The sequence below is a fragment of the Nicotiana sylvestris genome, chromosome 11, assembly GCF_000393655.2.
Source record: "Nicotiana sylvestris chromosome 11, ASM39365v2, whole genome shotgun sequence".
In the NCBI taxonomy this organism is placed as follows: Eukaryota; Viridiplantae; Streptophyta; class Magnoliopsida; order Solanales; family Solanaceae; genus Nicotiana; species Nicotiana sylvestris.
In genome coordinates this window covers 60203505-60221101 of record NC_091067.1, presented here as the reverse complement: position 1 = coordinate 60221101, position 17597 = coordinate 60203505, and the positions used below count along the sequence as shown (strand labels likewise).

General features: G+C 39.4%; 1 protein-coding gene across 2 annotated transcripts in view; it reads left to right on the top strand.

Annotated features, from left to right (window-relative positions):
* Nucleotides 1-17597, top strand: part of LOC104211965 (calcium-transporting ATPase 3, endoplasmic reticulum-type) — a 74454-nt gene that overhangs the window by 38616 nt on the left and 18241 nt on the right. For both annotated transcript variants that reach the window (XM_070162335.1, XM_070162336.1), the window contains 5 exons: nt 369-480; nt 10093-10191; nt 10276-10421; nt 10566-10623; nt 11643-11735. In XM_070162335.1, the coding sequence (XP_070018436.1) occupies nt 369-480; nt 10093-10191; nt 10276-10421; nt 10566-10623; nt 11643-11735 (508 nt within the window). The remainder of the gene's footprint in view (nt 1-368; nt 481-10092; nt 10192-10275; nt 10422-10565; nt 10624-11642; nt 11736-17597) is intronic.

Here is a 17597-nt window from a genome sequence, read left to right as displayed (position 1 = left end):
GGAATGTTTTTGTTTCGAGAGTTCAGTCGCTCAGTATGAGCTCTAGCAGAATTTAGCTGCTGTTGCATTGAAATCTTCTCATTCTTGAGTGGGAGAATTACTTCTTAAGCAGGTTCAGGAGGCTCCGTTACGCCCGAGTATTGCCGTTGCTATGATTATTGGGGATTTTTCCCACTCTTGCTAGTGTACTAAACATGAATATGGTAGTTATCTCAGAGTTATCTGGCAGTTCCTCTAGATGCATGGCTGTTCATCTTTCTAACTTATTATCTTCTATGAATTAACGGGTTCTCGTAACTATTTGAAAATCTGGTGCATTTGTTCATATATAAGGTTATACAGGTGATGCATATTGTTTTTCCCTCCAGTTTTGCAGGAAAAGAAACTCTTAGATGCTTAGCACTAGCCTTGAAAAGAATGCCTATGGGTCAACAATCACTCTCCTTTGATGACGAAAATGACCTTACATTTATTGGGTTGGTATGCTCTCTCTTCTTTATGTCAGTCTTACAACTTCTTGATTTGTTTACTAATTTTTGTGTGAATTATGGAGTACTTCCTTTAAAGACAAAGTATTTAGTATCGGAATGAGATGGATCTGAGTAGAGTGGAACGGATGCATAGGATTGAAATAGTTGACTCCAAATAATTTGGTGTAGAGGCGTTGTTGATTGATATATGTATATACACACATATATATGTACATGGAATACCTTTTTAGCAGTTATTAATGCCTGTAACTGCCACTGATAATGATCTTTTTGCACCCATTCTTTCTAATACATGGCGAAAGTTTCTTCTATCAGAGGTTTAAGTTCATGAAATGCTAAGATTTTAAACTATCCAATCTGAACTTAAGGACACTGCTCTGAATTCTTCTAAATAATGAGAATCTCTATGGAATTTCTCTGGCAGAGATGTTCTGAAATTTCTCTGACATTCTAACACAGTCTGTATTTTCATACAAACATACTGAAAGAGAAGTTTTCCATTTCTTATATTTATGTGGGATAAAGACCTTGCTCTTAAAATTATATCTCATTTACCCTATTTGGCTACAAATGATTTATTTCACTGCGAAATTATTTCATATGGTCTGGATAGGTTCTCTTTTATTGCACTACCAGTTTGTTTAAAAGAATTTTAGATTTTAACTATGATCTAGCCTAAGCGAGTGAAAATTTTAACTTCTTCTATCTCTATCTGCTCACCTATCACTTAATAGATTGTGAAAGGGACATACCACTTTATCCCAAAAGTTGTATACGCAGATTTTTTTATCACTTTCTTCATTTGCGCCTTTCTTCATTAAAGTCACGCTCTATTTTGCACATTTAAAGCGCCAATAGATTTGTTAGATAGTTATGTAAATAACCCTAGTCCCACATGGAATAAGAGTAGAATAGGTGTTGTGTATAGTTATAAATAGGGCTATTGTAAAACACTTAATAGAAAAATCAATAATATATTTTTCTCCCGTGCTTTCTCACATGGTATTAGAGAATTAGTGAGAAACTTATCGCTGTACATTCCAGCGATTTCTGGGAAGAAAGACCTCGTCGCCGTGCAATTTTCCGGCGACCTAAGAGGCTGTCCGCAACAAAATCTTTTTTCCTTGGTGTTGTGCAAAATCCAACACTACCACAAGGTTCCTAAGACAGGCGACAAACCCCAGAAAAAATCTCCAGCAAAGCCTCCTCCATGCGCTTGTCAGAGACAAGTTTCGGGTGGCACGTCTGTCCCACGCGCCGACGCGTGAGCCTATTTCCGGCCATTGTTTGGCCGACTTTCAGGACAGATTGTTCGCAAGGCTTTTCCGAGCCTACCCATCAAGGTTACACCAGATTCCGACGAATTTTTTATTTTTCGGTGAGCCACAGTGTTTTCCGGTGAACAGTCCAATGAACAGTGAAAAGTGGACAGTAGTTTCTCTTATACTTTGGGAGTCAGCTAGGGCTCACGGAGGTTGTTAGAATTTTGGTCGAAACAAAATGGGAACCGATACTTTAAATGGTTTCTTTACCAGATTATATTGAGTTCCTTCAGTACAAAACATGTAAGCAAACTTCTTCTGAGATAGCTTCTGCTGTTCAAATAGGTAATAACGTGACTTGTGTCTCCCATTCTTCGTCCTCTGAGTCTAGGGTGATTGATTCAGGTGCATCTGTTCACATTTCTGGTATCAAATCTCGTTTCACTACTATTTCATGTTCTCAATCTCTTCCAACAGTTACAATTGCCAACGGGTCTCAAACCATGACAACTGTAATAGGTCAAGCAAGTCCACTTCTCCTTGCCTTTAGATTCAGTTCTTTATGTTTCCAGTAGTCTTTTTAATCTTATAGTCGTTAGTCACTTAGCCAAATCACCTAAATGCTATGATTTGTTTCTTGATGACCTTGTTTTTACATAGGAACGCAGTATTGGGCGGATCCTTGGTACCGGGCATGAATCAAATGGACTTTATTACCTTATCCTTGAAAAATCACATGGACTCACATCTTGTCTTCCTTCAACAACTTCTCATGTTACTGATTCACCCGATTTATTACATAAACAGTTGGGACATTTGAGTTTGTCAAAACTTCAGAAAATGGTGCCTGGTGTATCTCACTTGTCCACTCTAGAGTGTGAGTCATGTCAGTTCGGTAAGCATACTCTCTCCCATTTCTCTCTGCGTCCTGATAATCGAGCAGTGTCACCTTTCACTTTAGTCTATTCAGATGTTTGGGGTCCTAGTCGGGTCGGTTCTACCTTGGGATTCCGCTACTTGTCAATGTCATTGATGATTATTCCTAGGTGCACTTGGATATTTTTGATGAAAAATCGATTTGAGTTATTTTCTATTTTCCAGACCTTTCACGCTGAAATTCAAAATCAATTTGCGGTTTCTATCTGCACATTTCATAGTGATAGTGCCCTAGAGTATTTGTCTTCCCCATTTCAGCAGTTTATGAACTCTCGTGGGATTATTCATCAAACATCTTGTCCGTATACATCTCAATAAAATGGGGTAGCTGTAAGAAAGAATAGATATTTTATTGAAACTGCTCGTACCCTACTCTTACAATCTCATGTTCCGTTGCGTTTTTTGGGGATGCAGTTGTTACATCTTGCTATCTAATTAATCGTATGTCATCCTCAGCTATCCAGAATCAAGTTCCATTCTCTATCTTGTTTCCCCACTTACCTTTGTTCTTTCTTACACCCCGTGTCTTTGGGAGCACGTGTTTTGTTTATAACCTTTCTCCAGGAAAAGATAAATTAGCTCCCTGTGCTCTTAAATGCATATTTTTGAGTTACTCGAGAACGCAAAAAGGGATATAGATGCTATTCACCTGACCTCCAGCGGTACCTTATGTTTGCTGATGTCACCTTCTTTGAAACCCAATCATACTTAACAGGTTCAGATAATCACTTAGATATTTCTGAGGTGCTACTAGTTCCATCTTTTGGAGATTCAATCACTATCTCCCATTCATCTTCCTCTACAACTGCAGCTTCACCACCTACATTTCCAATTCTAGCTCCACCACCTATAACTCCAAGCTCACCACCTAGTTCAACTCAACCTTCTACCGCTCCACCACTCCTGACTTATCATCGTCGTCCGCGCCCATCAACAGGCCCAGCTGATTCACGTCATGCACCTGACCTTGCTAATACTGCGGACTTGTCTACTCTTAGTCAACCGATTGCACTACGGAAAGGTATACGACCCACACTTAATCCTAATCCCCATAATGTCGGTTTAAATTACCATCGTCTGTCATTACCCCATTATGCATTTGCATCATCTTTGTCCTTCGTTTCCACCCCTACCTCTACATGCGATGATTGACGAGATGTCTGCTTTATATATGAATGGTACTTGGGAGCTTGTTCCTCTTCCTTCGGGTAAATCGACTGTTGGTTATCATTGGGTGTATGCAGTCAAAGTTGGTCCAGATGGCCAGGTTGATCGACTTAAGGCTCGTCTTGTTGCCAAAGGGAATACTCAGATATTTGGGCTCGATTATAGTGATAATTTCTCTCCCATGGCTAAAATAGCATCAATCTGTATTTTTCTATACATGGGTGCTGTTCGCCATTGGCTTCTCTATCAATTGGACATTAAGAATGCTTTTCTTCATAGTGACCTTGAGGATGAGGTTTATATGGAGCAACCACCTGGTTTTGTTTTTGTGGGGGAGTCTAGTGGCTTTGTATGTCGGTTTTGCCACTCTATGGTCTAAAGCAGTCTCCTCGAGCCTGGTTTGGTAAGTTTAGCACAATTATTCAGGAGTTTGGCATGACTCGTAATGAAACTAATCACTTTGTGTTTTATCGGTATTCTGCTTCAAATATCTGTATTTATCTGGTGGTTTATGTTGATGTTATTCCGACAATGATTAGGATGGTATTACTAAGTTGAAGCAACATCTCTTTCAACACTTTCAGACTAAGGATCTGGGCGGATTAAAGTATTTTCTGGGTATTGAGGTTGCTTAGTCTAGCTCAGGTATTGTGATCTTATAACAGAAGTATACCTTGGACATTCTTGAGGAGACAAGAATGACAGGCTGGAGACCTGTTGACACTCCCATGGATCCGAATTCTAAAATTTTGCCAGGACCAGGGGAGCCGCTTAGCGATCCTGCAAGATATATCCGGCTAGTTGGTAAATTAAATTACCGCACAGTGACTAAACTTGACATTGCTTTTCATGTGAGTGTAGTGAGTCAATTATGGATTCTCCTTGTGATAGTTATTGGGATGCAATTGTTTGCATTCTTCGATATATAAAATCAGCTCTAGGCAAACAAAAGATTAATGTTTGAAGATTGAGGCCATGAGCAAATTATTGGATATTCAGATGCTGACTGGGCAGGATCACCTTTTGATAGACGTTCTACGTTTGGATATTGTGTTTTAGTACGAGGTAATTGGTGTCTTGAAAGAGCAAGAAACAGAATGTGGTTGCTCGGTCTAGTGCAGAAGCAGAATATCGAGCAACGGCTGTGGCAACATGTGAGCTAGTTTGGATCAAACATTTGCTCAAGGATTTGAAATTTGGTGAAATCAGCAAGATGAAACTTGTGTGATAATCAAGCTGCCCTTCATATTGCATCAAATTCGGTATTCCATGAGAGAACTAAACACATTGAGGTTGGCCGTCACTTCGACAGAGAAAAGATATTCTCAGGAGATATTGCTACAAAATTTGTGATGTCAAATGATCAGCTTGCAGATATTTTCACCAAGTCCCTTACTAGTCCTCGTATTAGTAACATATGTAACAAGTTAGGTACATATGATTTGTATGCACCGGCTTGAGGGGGTCGGGGGGGGGGTTAGATAGTTATGTAGATATCCCTAATCCCACATGGAATAAGAGTAGAATATGTATAGTTATAAATAGGGCTATTGTAAAATACTTAATAGAGGATATCAATAATATATTTTTCTCCCGTGCTTTCACTCAAGATTTAACCAACTTTTCGCCTTTTATTACACTGCATAGGCTCTACACCAGACTCTGTATTTTCCCTTGAATTAAAAGTCAAGAACACGTGGGTATTGAAGTGCATGGCTTAGTACCTCGATGCTTACATTAAAGCACCACCTATGTGAGTTAAATTGCTTACTCTGTGCTGCATGGAATACGAGTAGAATATGTGTAGTTTATAGTTATAAATAGGGCTATTGTAAAACACTTAATAGAAGATATCAATAATATATTTTTCTCTCGTGCTTTCACGCAAGATTTAACCAACTTTTCGCCTTTTTCCCTTGAATTAAAAGTCAAGAACACGTGGGTGTTGAAGTGCATGTCTTAGTACCTCGTTGTTTACATTAAAGCACCACCTATGTGAGTTAAATTGCTTACTCTGTGCTACATATAAGTTCAAGGTTTAAGTGCGCCTCAAAGGTACCTTTAAGATCATAGCCCTGGAGTTGTTTATAAATGGTTTTTCTAGTAAAGATCTTATGTTTCGGTTAAGGTTGAAATACATGTGTGGATATGGGACGGAAGAGGTTCATTTGGACGTGTGCTTCTTAGGTATTGCCTGATACAAATGCCTTGAAATTAATAGTATAGATTGACAATGAAGGAGTCTTTTTTCAATTAGGTTGTCTTACTTTAATTTGTTCAACGCAACAAGTTCCTTTGAAGGAATAGCTCCTCTAGATACAGAAAGAGATTAGGGAGCTTACTCTTATTTGTGTATACAATGTCACTACTGTTATGTTCCCTTTTGTCCTACTATGAATATTCTGTCATTCAAAATTAGTATCGGCTAAATTCTTATATATCACAAGTTGGCATTAATAAAATAGACAGTATTCAGACCTCCAGGGCTAGACCAGCTATGGTCTAATGGTAAGAGTGCATCGCGTGATGTGTTGGCTAGCCAAGGGACTGGATGTAATTGATTCAAAAGTTGAACCCGACTCATCTGGGATAGAGGCATAGTGTTTATTTATTTATTTTGGTGACATTTAGCTGCTGAAACATTGATGTAGTAGATTTGCATCCAAAGAGCCTTTTTCCAACTGTGCATCCATGTTCCTACTATAAATCATACTCCTTCCGTTCCAATTTATGTGAACCTGTTTGATTGGGAACATAATTTAAAAAAAATGGAGACTTTTTGAATTTATAGTCCTAAACAAGTCAAAAAGGGTCCAGAGTATTTGTGTGGTTATAAAAGTTTCTCATTAAGTGTAGAATTGAAAGTTTAAGCTAAATTGTTTCCAAATTTAGAAATGGGTCATTCTTTTTGGAACGAACCAGAAAGGAAATAGGATCACATAAACCGGAACGGAGGGAATAGTATGATTTAAGAAATTTTCTTTGTGGTGCCTCCTACCCTCTCACTATCCGATTAAGTCAGATGTTTGATGGACATGTTGTTGTTGTAGTTTACTTGTCCAGGCAAAACTTTACCAATTTACATTTATGCTGCTCTCATTTTAATATTGATCATATAGCATGTGTTCACGAGACTAAGTGGGCAGGATCGAAGGTGAGGAATATAGATGGGTTTAAACTGTGGTACTCTGGACGCTCGAAGGGTAAGAACGGAGTGGGTATTCTGGTGGATAAGGATCTTAGAGAGTCAGTGGTTGAGGTTAGACGAGTGAGTGATAGACTAATGTTTATTAAGTTAGTGGTTGGAGGGCTCACTCTAAATGTCATTAGCGCCTACGCGCCCCAAGCGGGTTTGGATGAAGAGGTTAAGAGGTGTTTTGGGAGGGTTTAGATGAAGTGGTGCGTGGTATTCCGCCCACAGAGAAGTTATTTATAGGAGGGGATTTCAACGGGCATATCGGCGCGTCTGCCAGTAGTTATGGCGAGGTGCATGGCGGCTGTGGCTTTGGGGTTAGGAACGGAGGTAGAACTTCTCTATTGGATTTCGCTAAGGCTTTTGAGTTGGTGATTGCGAACTCTATGTTCCCGAAGAGAGAGGAGCATTTGGTTACTTTTCAGAGTACGGTGGCTAAGACTCAGATCGATTATCTTCGCCTAAGGAACTATGATAAAGGGTTGTGCAAGGATTGCAAGGTTATCCCGAGTGAGTCACTCGCGACCCAACATCGGCTCTTGGTGGTGGACGTCAGCATCCCGATAAGGAGGAAGAGGAGGGTGGTTCGGGGTAGTCCGAGGATTAGGTGGGGTGCCTTGACGAAGGAGAAAGCTCACGAGCTGGGGAGGTGGCTATTGGCTATGGGGGCCTGGAGAAGCAGTGGGGAAGCTAGCGGTATGTGGACGATGATGGCGAACAGTATTAGGAAGGCGGCACGAGAGGTACTAGGGGTCTCGAAGGGTTACTCGGGCGGGCACAAGGATGACTGGTGGTGGAATGCCGAGGTCTAGGGTAAGGTGGAGTTAAAGAAAGCGGCGTATCGACGGTTAGTGGAGAGTACGGATGGGGAAGAGAGGCAGAGGAACAGAGTAAGTTATAAGGAAGCTAAGAAGGTGGCGAAGTTAGCGGTCACGGAAGCGAAGAGTGTAGCATTTGGTTCACTTATACGAAGAATTGGGGGAAAAACCGGAGATAAGAAGTTGTTCCGGCTGGCCAAGGCGAGAGAGAAGACGGCTCGGGATCTAGACCAAGTGAGGTGCATCAAGGACGAGGAAGGCCAAATGTTAATAGAGGACGCACAGATTAAGCGGAGGTGACAGACGTACTTCCATAAGCTGCTAAATGATGAAGGGGACGGAGACATTGTGCTAGGGGAATTGGAGCACTCCGAGTGTCACCGAGATTTTAGCTACTGTAGGCGCATTAGAGTCGAGGAGGTTGTCGGGGCTATGCGTAAGATGAGCAGGGGCAGAGCGACAGGGCCAGATGAAATTCCAATAGAATTTTGGAAGTATGTGGGTAGAGCAGGATTGAAGTGGCTAGCTGGGCTGTTTAATGTTATTTTCAAGATGAAGAAGATGCTAGAGGAATGGAGGTGGAGTACGATGATTCCGCTATACAAGAACAAAGGCGATATCCAGAACTGTAACAACTATAGGGGCATCAAGCTATTGAGTCATACCATGAAAGGGAGGAGGCTTCTGAGAATCAGTTTGGGTTCATGCCTGGTCGTTCCACTACGGAAGCGATCCATCTTATTCGGAGGTTGGTGGAACTGTACAGGGATAGGAGGAGGGATTTGCGCACGGTGTTTATTGACCTAGAGAAAGCTTATGATAAGGTACCTAGGGAAGTTCTTTGGAGATGCCTGGAGGTGAAAGGTGTTCCGGCGGCTTATATTACGGTGATTAAGGATATGTATGATTGAGCTAAGACTCGGCTAAGGATAGTGGGGGGTGACTCGGAGCATTTCCCGGTTGTTATGGGGCTACACCAAGGATCTGCGATCAGCCCGTTCTTATTTGCCCTGACGATAGATGCACTGACACACCATATCCAAGGGGAAATGCCATGGTGTATGTTATTCGCTGATGATATAGTACTGATTAATGAGACGCGAGGCAGTGTTAACGAGAGGTTGGAGGTTTGGAGACGGACCCTTGAGTCTAAAGGTTTCAAGTTGAGCAGGACTAAGACTGAATACGTGGATTTCAAGTTCAGCAGCGTGCCGGGTGAAGCGGACGTGGACGTGAGGCTGGACTCACAAGTCATCCCCAAGAAAGGGAGCTTTAAGTACCTGGGGTCGATTATACAGGGGGATGGGGATATTGACGAGGATGTCACGCACCGTGTAGGAGTGGGGTGGATCAATGGAGGCTAGCGTCTAGTGTCCTGTGTGACAGGAAGGTGCCTCCGGAACTTAAAGGAAAGTTCTATCGAACGGTTGTTAGGCCGACCATGTTGTATGGTGCAGAGTGCTGGCCAGTGAAGAATTCTCATATCCAGAAGATGAAAGTTGCAGAGATGAGGATGCTGAGATGGATGTGCGGACACAGTAAGCTAGATAAGATTAGGAATGACGATATTCGGGTGAAGGTGGGCGTGGCTCCCATAGAAGACAAGATGCGGGAAGCTAGGCTTAGATGGTTCGAGCACATGAAGAGGAGAAGCCTGGATGCACCGGTGAGGAGGTGTGAACGGTTGGCCTTGACGGGTATGAGGAGAGATAGAGGGCGGCCTAAGAAATATTGGGGAGAGGTGATCAGGCAGGACATGGTGCGGATGCAGATTTCCGAGGACATGGCTCTTGATAGGAAGTTGTGGAGGTCGAGCACTAGGGTTGTAGGTTAGGAGATAGGAGGCTAGTGTGATAATGTTTTGTTTTAGGCTGCTAGGGGCTTCAGTTATGTTCTTAATACTTCTTTAAGGTCGAAAGTTAGGCTATAGTATGTTTAGCGGCCCTGTATGTACATATTATTCCCTTGCGTATGTAGTATTGTGCCTTTGTTGATGCTTAGTGTTAATACTTTGCTCTCTATTTTCTGGTTATCCTTTGCTGCTACTGATACATTGTCTCTTTCCTTCTTGTGCCGAGGGTCTACCAGAAACAGCCTCTCTACTCCTCCGGAGTAGGGGTAAGGTCTGCGTACACACTACCCTCCGCAGACCCCACATGTGGGGTCTCACTGGGTTGTTGTTGTTGTTGTTGTTGTATACTACTCTAATATTTGCTTAATTAAAGGTTGGGATGCTTGATCCACCAAGGGATGAAGTAAGAAATGCCATCCTTTCATGTATGAATGCGGGCATACGTGTAATCGTTGTTACTGGGGATAACAAGGTAAAATGAAGAGTCTGGTGAATACTGAATAGTTTAAGCTGCAATAATCTGCTTTGACCCAATTTAGTTTCTGCATAATTTTAGACAACTGCAGAATCTTTGTGCCAAAAAATCGGTGCCTTTGATCACTTGGGAGATTTTACTGGGTTTTCTTACACTGCTTCTGAGTTTGAAGAACTTCCGGCATTGCAGAAGTCAGTGGCATTACAGCGAATGACAATTTTATCCAGGTAATACCTTTGCTTCTTGTTAGAACCCTTTTTAATTTTTAATTTATATATATAAATTTATTGACTCTTGGTTCTAGCTTATCTTTTTCTGCCATTTATAGTGGTTGATTTCCTTCCATTGACAGATATCTTTTATGATGTCAGGGTAGAACCATCCCACAAGAGGATGCTTGTTGAAGCATTACAGAATCAAAATGAAGTGGTAACTCTCCCCTCTTTTGGTTGTCGCTTTGATCTTTCCTCAAATGAAAATGTGCTTGCACAGGTCCTCTGTTTTAGACTAGAAAGGAACGACATAAAATATGGTTCGTAACTTCGTCATGAGTACATTTTTTTTTTTTTTAAAGTATGCATCATGATAAACTGTTTTGAACTGGTAGTATGATGGCACGTGTAGTAAGGCTGGTGAAGTTGCATTTGTACGGCCAATCATTTGTTTGCAAATCATTATCTCTTTGTCTATATGCTGGGGCAACTTCTAGTTCTGCCTGTTAACTTGCTTATTAATCTGCATGGGTTTGGGTACTTTGGCATCTTGAGTGCTTTAACTTGCTTATTAACCTGCATGGAGGGGTACTTTGGCATCTTGAGTGCTTCTTTTGGTTAGTCTCTGATATGTTGTGTCTTCGCATGTCCTATAGGTTTAGTTTACCTTCTCGAGTACTTTTTAATGTAAGATTACTTGACAACTCCTCCCATTGAAATGGTTAGTAGCAATGACAAGCGTATACCTCTGTTTTGAGCTGTTTTAAATACAGAGTACGAGGTACAGGATTCCTTCTGTTATTACCTCTTTCCAAACTTTTTATATGAATATTCTCTTGTCCTTGTGTAAATTTGCTGTCTTCTAGCCTCTTGTCAAGTATTTTCACCGCCTGAGTTTGCTTAACAATTGTTATCATTGAAATGGACCATAACTACGTTGATTGGTTTCCTCGATCATTACTTCTTTCTAATACTTTGCATGTGAAACTTGTTTTATCCTTGTTTAAATGAACAGGGTCCCTTAGCCTTGTCGTGAGTGTTTTGATTATCAAAGCTTGCTAATATTCTTCATATTGGAATGCACCATAAATTTGCAGAAAGAGACTTAGATTTTTCGTTCTTTTAGTTCCATGCTTGTGAAATATCTTTCCGGCCAAATTATTCTTGTGTTGACAAATTTAGTTCTTTCTCTTTTCTTTTCATATTGATATGTTTTTCTGATATTTTAATTCTAAGGTTGCTATGACTGGAGATGGAGTCAATGATGCACCTGCATTGAAGAAAGCAAACATTGGAATTGCCATGGGATCTGGAACTGCAGTTGCGAAGGTACTTGCTTTTTTTTGCATAGCTTATTTCTGGTGATGAATTAAAAAGCTTGCTAGAAGTCTAGTGAAATGTTAAAACTCCCACTTGCCAATTTGAATTTCAGAACCAAGATGCACTCTAACCCTCCCCTTGTAGATAGTCGAGGATTTAATGTAGTTGTATGTTAAGAGTATATCTAGGTAATATGCTTTATTCTTTCTGGTTGCCCATGATTAGGAATTCCAGTGATTAGGAAAGTTTTCTTAGCTTAAAATTTTCTGATTTTATGTAATCTAAACTCCTATATCATGAATACTGTTTAATGTATTGTCTAAAATCAATTCAACACGAGTTTTTCTCTTTGACTATATGGTATCAGCCTCTACAATCTTAAGTAAACATAATTAGCTTCCACATACTGGAAGAAGGCATAATTGCAAAGTTTTTTGTTTCTCCATAATATTGTTGTCTTTTGGTGATGTTTGGTGGCACTATCTCCTTTGACCATTATTCTGGCTGTTTTTCAGGTGAATTTTCTAGTAAAACATTTTCGAACTTCTTTTCTGTCTTCAGGGGATGAGTATTTGGGTATTGAGTCCTCCTCTGAACATAATTTTACGGTCATAGTTCTGAAAAAAATATCTTTTCTTCTTTTTCTTCATGATTCAGAATTTGGATATTCAGTCCCTCATTTGAACATTAAATTTGGATATTTGTTCCAGGAAAGTCGTGTTGCCTTCTTTTTCCTCATATGGTCTCAGAACATGAATTGAGTCTCTATTGTGCACATTAAATTTCAGATCACTGTTTCGAGAAATAAATGAAGAATGGAGCATTGATTATCGAACTTAATCAGGTGTCTGCAAAAATAGGATAATTTATTATATATCAAACCATAAGTTTCAGTTTTCCATTCCCAAAAGGGAAAGCTCTTTTTTCTTTCTGAGGGACTAGGAGATTGGATCTAGTTGTAAGAAGAATGCTTAGTTCATTTTTCTCCTTATAAGGAGGTTCCAGTTATCAAGAAAATGCCTCCAGTTGTTTTTGTTGTTTTAATTGCAAAACATTGAATATCTATTCATGCCATTTGAATCAAGGAACCCTAGATGCTGCTGGAGTAAGGGATTGTCAACTAGGATGTTCTTGCATGTCATAGATTCTTATTCAAGACTTGTATCATTTCTTGATACCATGGTATTAAAGTTTGGGTATTGCATTGTATCATTATTGTGGAAATTTATTTGGCTATTCTCCAGCTATCATTTCTGTGGAAAGAGTAAGAAACTTGAATAATTTCATTCATATTTTTGAATGTCATATACATGGCTTTATATACAAGAAGAGGTTAGAAACAAAATCCCATAAAATCTTACAAAATCCCATAAAATCTGGGATAAAATAAAACAAAGAATCAAAATTTGATATAGAAAGATCTTAGAGAATCAAAACTTGATATGGACAAATCTTAGAGGATCAAATCTTGATATGGAGAATATCTTCTTGGAAATCCTCTATCATTCAATACTCCCCTCAAGCTGGTGAATGGATATCTTCCATTCCTAGCTTGCTTATCAGGTCTTGAAACACATTGTTTGACAGTCCTTTTGTTAAAACATCGGCCAACTAATCTTTTGTAGATACAAATGGTGTACAGATGAGTCCACTATCTAATTTCTCCTTAATGAAGTGTCTATCTACCTCAATATGCTTAGTGCGATCAAGCTGTACAGGATTATGAGCTATATTTATTGCTGATTTATTGTCACAATATAGTCTCATAAGTCCTTCCCATCTTATCTTCAAATCATCAAGGATTATCTTTAACCATAACAACTCACAAACTCCCATCGCCATAGATCTGAACTCGGATTCTGCACTTGATCTGGCCACCACATTCTGTTTTTTACTTCTCCAAGTCACAAGATTTCCTCCTAAAAAGGTACAGTATCCAGAAGTTGACCTTCGATCCACTAATGAACCAGCATAATCCGCATCAATATAAGCCTCTAAAACCATGTCTCCTCCTCTTCTGAATAATATTCCTTTTCCGGGGCTTCCTTTAAGATATTGTAGAATCCTGTTCGCCGCTTGAAGATGCATTTCTCTAGGGTCATGCATAAATTGGCTAACGACACTTACAGCAAAAGCAATGTCTGGCCTTGTATGAGACAAGTAGATCAATTTCCCTACAAGCCTTTGATATGAGCCTTTATCTACCACAAAATCTTCTGGAGAATTACACAACCCATGATTATATTCAATTGGTGTGGCCACTGGTTTACACCCTAATTTTCCTGTTTCTTTCAACAAATCAAGCACATATTTTTGTTGGGAAATAAAGATTCCTTGTTTAGAATGTGCTACATCAATTCCCAAAAAATACTTTAATTTTCCATGATCTTTGATATCAAATTCCTTGAGTAAACAATTCTTCAAATTGTGTATCTCCTCTGAATCATCACCCGTTACTATGATATCATCTACATAGACCTTACCTTTCTTGTTTTTGAGTGCCTTATGAACAAGGTGTGGTCTCCTTGACTCTGCCGATAGCCTAGCTTGATCATAACCTTTGTAAATCTTCCAAACCATGCACAGGGTGATTGCTTTAGTCCATAGAGTGCCTTCTTCAGTCTACATACCATTCCCTTCTTGCTTTCAAAACCAGGTGGTACCTCCATATAGATCTCCTCATCTAAATCTCCATGTAGAAAAGCATTTTTAACATCAAATTGCTGTAGGTTCCAATTAAAAATCTCAGCCAATGACAATAAGATCCTCACTGTATTCATTTTTGCCACTGGGGCAAAAGTCTCCAAATAATCAATTCCATAGGTCTGTGTGTAACCCTTTGCTACCAAACGTGCTTTAAATCTTTCTATAGACCCATCAGACTTGTATTTCACGGTAAACACCCATCTACACCCTACCGGCTTTTTCCCTTTTGGTAATTCCACCATTTCCCAAGTTTTATTCTTCTGCAATGTTTCCATTTCCACCCTCATAGCTTCTTCCCACTCTTTGTTGCCTAATGCTTCAAACAAATTTTTTGGAACAGGAATTGTGTGGAGGTTACTGAGAAAAGTTTTATGGCTTGGGGATAGGTTTTGATATGTCAAGGAAAGGCACAAAGGGTGTTGTGTGCAGGGTCTGGTTCCCTTTCTAAGTGCAATGGGAAGATCAAGATCATTTGGTTGGTTATGATCTTTATGATCAGTTTGGTTTGGTGTTTCTGATTGTTCAACAGGTTCAGGATAGGTATTAGGAGCAGGAACATGAGGAGATAATTGTGGTTGAGTAGTTTGATCAGTTAGCCTCTTTCTTCTGGAATAGACCAGCAATGGTGGATTACTTTCTTGAATTCCTTTATCTATATCAAGATTAGAAGACTCAATAGGTTCATTAGGATTTAGAGACTCATATGAGTCACGCAAGGACATAGATAAGGATTTGTCATGGCTAGGAATAGACAAATCAAGTAGTGATAAGTCTAGAGATCCTTTTCCATCCAATAACTCCCCCTGAATGTAAGAATTTTTAAAAAATGACTCACTTTCATCAAATGTGACATCAGCTGAAACAAAAAACTTCTTGGTTGATGGTTGGTAACACTTATATCCTTTTTGAGTAGGAGAATATCCAATGAAAACACACTTAAGAGCACGTGGATCTAATTTGCCTCTATTCTGAGAATGAATGTGAACGTAGGCAATACTCCCAAAGATTCTAGGAATCAATTTACTGTAATTTTCGAAATTCAGGAAGAAACTCCTAAGAATATTAAGTGGGCTCTTAAAATTCAGAATTCTTGATGGTATTCTGTTACTAAGATATGCAGCAGTTAGGACAGCTTCCCCCCAATACTGATTTGGAACCCTTTTGTGAAACAATAGTGATCTAGTAATGTCAAGTAACAAACCGTTTCTTCTCTCCGCTATCCCATTTTGTTTGAGGAGTATTGACACATGAAGATTCGTGAATAATTCCCTCATTTTTGAAGAAAATAGAGAGGTTTTGATTGAAGTAGTCCTTGGCATTATCAGAACGAAATCTTTTAATTGTCATATCAAATTGGGTTTTAACCGGATTAAAAAAGGTAGGAAGAACGTGGCTGACATCTGATTTTTGCTTTAACAAATAGATCCATGTTACTTTTGTACAATCATCAATGAATGACACAAACCATCTAGCACCGGAAATATTAGGAATGGAAGAGGGTCCCCATACATCACTATGAATAAGAGAAAATGGAGTCTGACATCTTTTGTTGCTTATTGGAAAGGAAACACGTTTATGTTTTGCGATTTCACAATCTTCACAATGAAAAAACTCAACAACCAAATTTTTGAATAACGATGGAAACATTAGCTTGATTACATAAAAAGAAGGATGACCTAAGCGACGATGATAGAGCCAAACTCTCTCTTTATTGGATATAACAGATTCAGACAAGAATGAACTAGATAAAGAATTCTTAATTGTATCTCACTAGCACGCCCAATCATCTCCTTCGTGTCCTGTTTCTGAAATGCACAATATGAAGAGAAAAAGGTTACTTTGCATTTGGAATCTTTGGTGACTTTGTGGACAGAAATGAGATTTGCAAATAACTTTGGGACATGAAGAACATTCTTAAGTATCAAAGATTTTCCCAGTTGTATGTCTCCTTGGCCAGCTACAGTAATAACTGAACCATCGGCTATAGTTATTTTTTTATAGCTAGGGCAAGGTGAATATGATATAAAGAGATGGGAGGAACAAGTCATATGATCAGTTGCCCCGGAATCAACCACCCACATTGGAGAAAATTTGTCTCTAACATTAGCAACAAAAGTGGAAGAAATACCTGCAAAGGCCATTGAACAACTACCTGCCAAAGATGATATCTCCAGAGATTCCAGCAATGTCTTCAATTTCTCAATATCTTCTTTGTTGAATTCTGGGACTAATGGACTTTTTTTATCAACTTGAGTGCTGCTAGCAATGTGTGCCTGCGTTCCATCAAAATTATTTTTGGTTGGAGGTTTACCATTGAGTTTCCAACATCTCTCTCGTGTGCCGGTACTTTTTGCAGTAAGTGCAGTAAAGATTGTCCCTGTTGACAATCGGTTTGAATGAACTTGCGGGCTTGATGGTGCTCTCCAATTGTGAAACTCCAGATTCCTTTTTATTTGTCCCTTTTGTCATAAGAGCTGATCCTTCATTTATTTGAGTTTCAAGCATAACACTCATCCGTCCTTCCTCTGTCCGTATAATGGCCATTGTCTCATTCAATGATGGCAGATCTTCTTTCCCTAAAATTTGCACTCGTACAACATCAAACTCTGCATTTAGCCTGCAAGAAAATCATAAATTCTTTCTTTTTCAATAAATTTTTTCAAAATTACAGCATCGTCTGTTCAACGCATTTGAATGCATTGATAGTGATCCATCTCTTGCCATAACCCTTGTAAAAGGTTAGAAAATTCAGTGACAGATCGAGCTCCCTGTTTTGTTGCAGATAATTTTGTTTATATTTCATGGATCCTGGCAGCATCATGAACTTTAGAGTATGTCTCCTTCACTGCATCCCAAATTTCCTTAGCAGTATTCAGAAACATAACAGTATCACTAATTTCTGGAAGCATGGAGTTCCATAACCATGACATCACCATTGAATCATGTTCATCCCATGCATCAAATTTGGGGTCTTATTTGGATGGTCCTGTACCGAGGAGATGTCCTAATTTCCTTTTACCTTTTAGAAAGGTACGAACAAGCTGAGACCATTTTAGATAATTTTTCCCATTCAACCGATAAGAGGCTTGAATATTTTGTAAATCTTCGGTTGAAACTGTAGAGCTATGCTCTACAGTGGCAGAAACATTTTCAGAGACCGGAGTA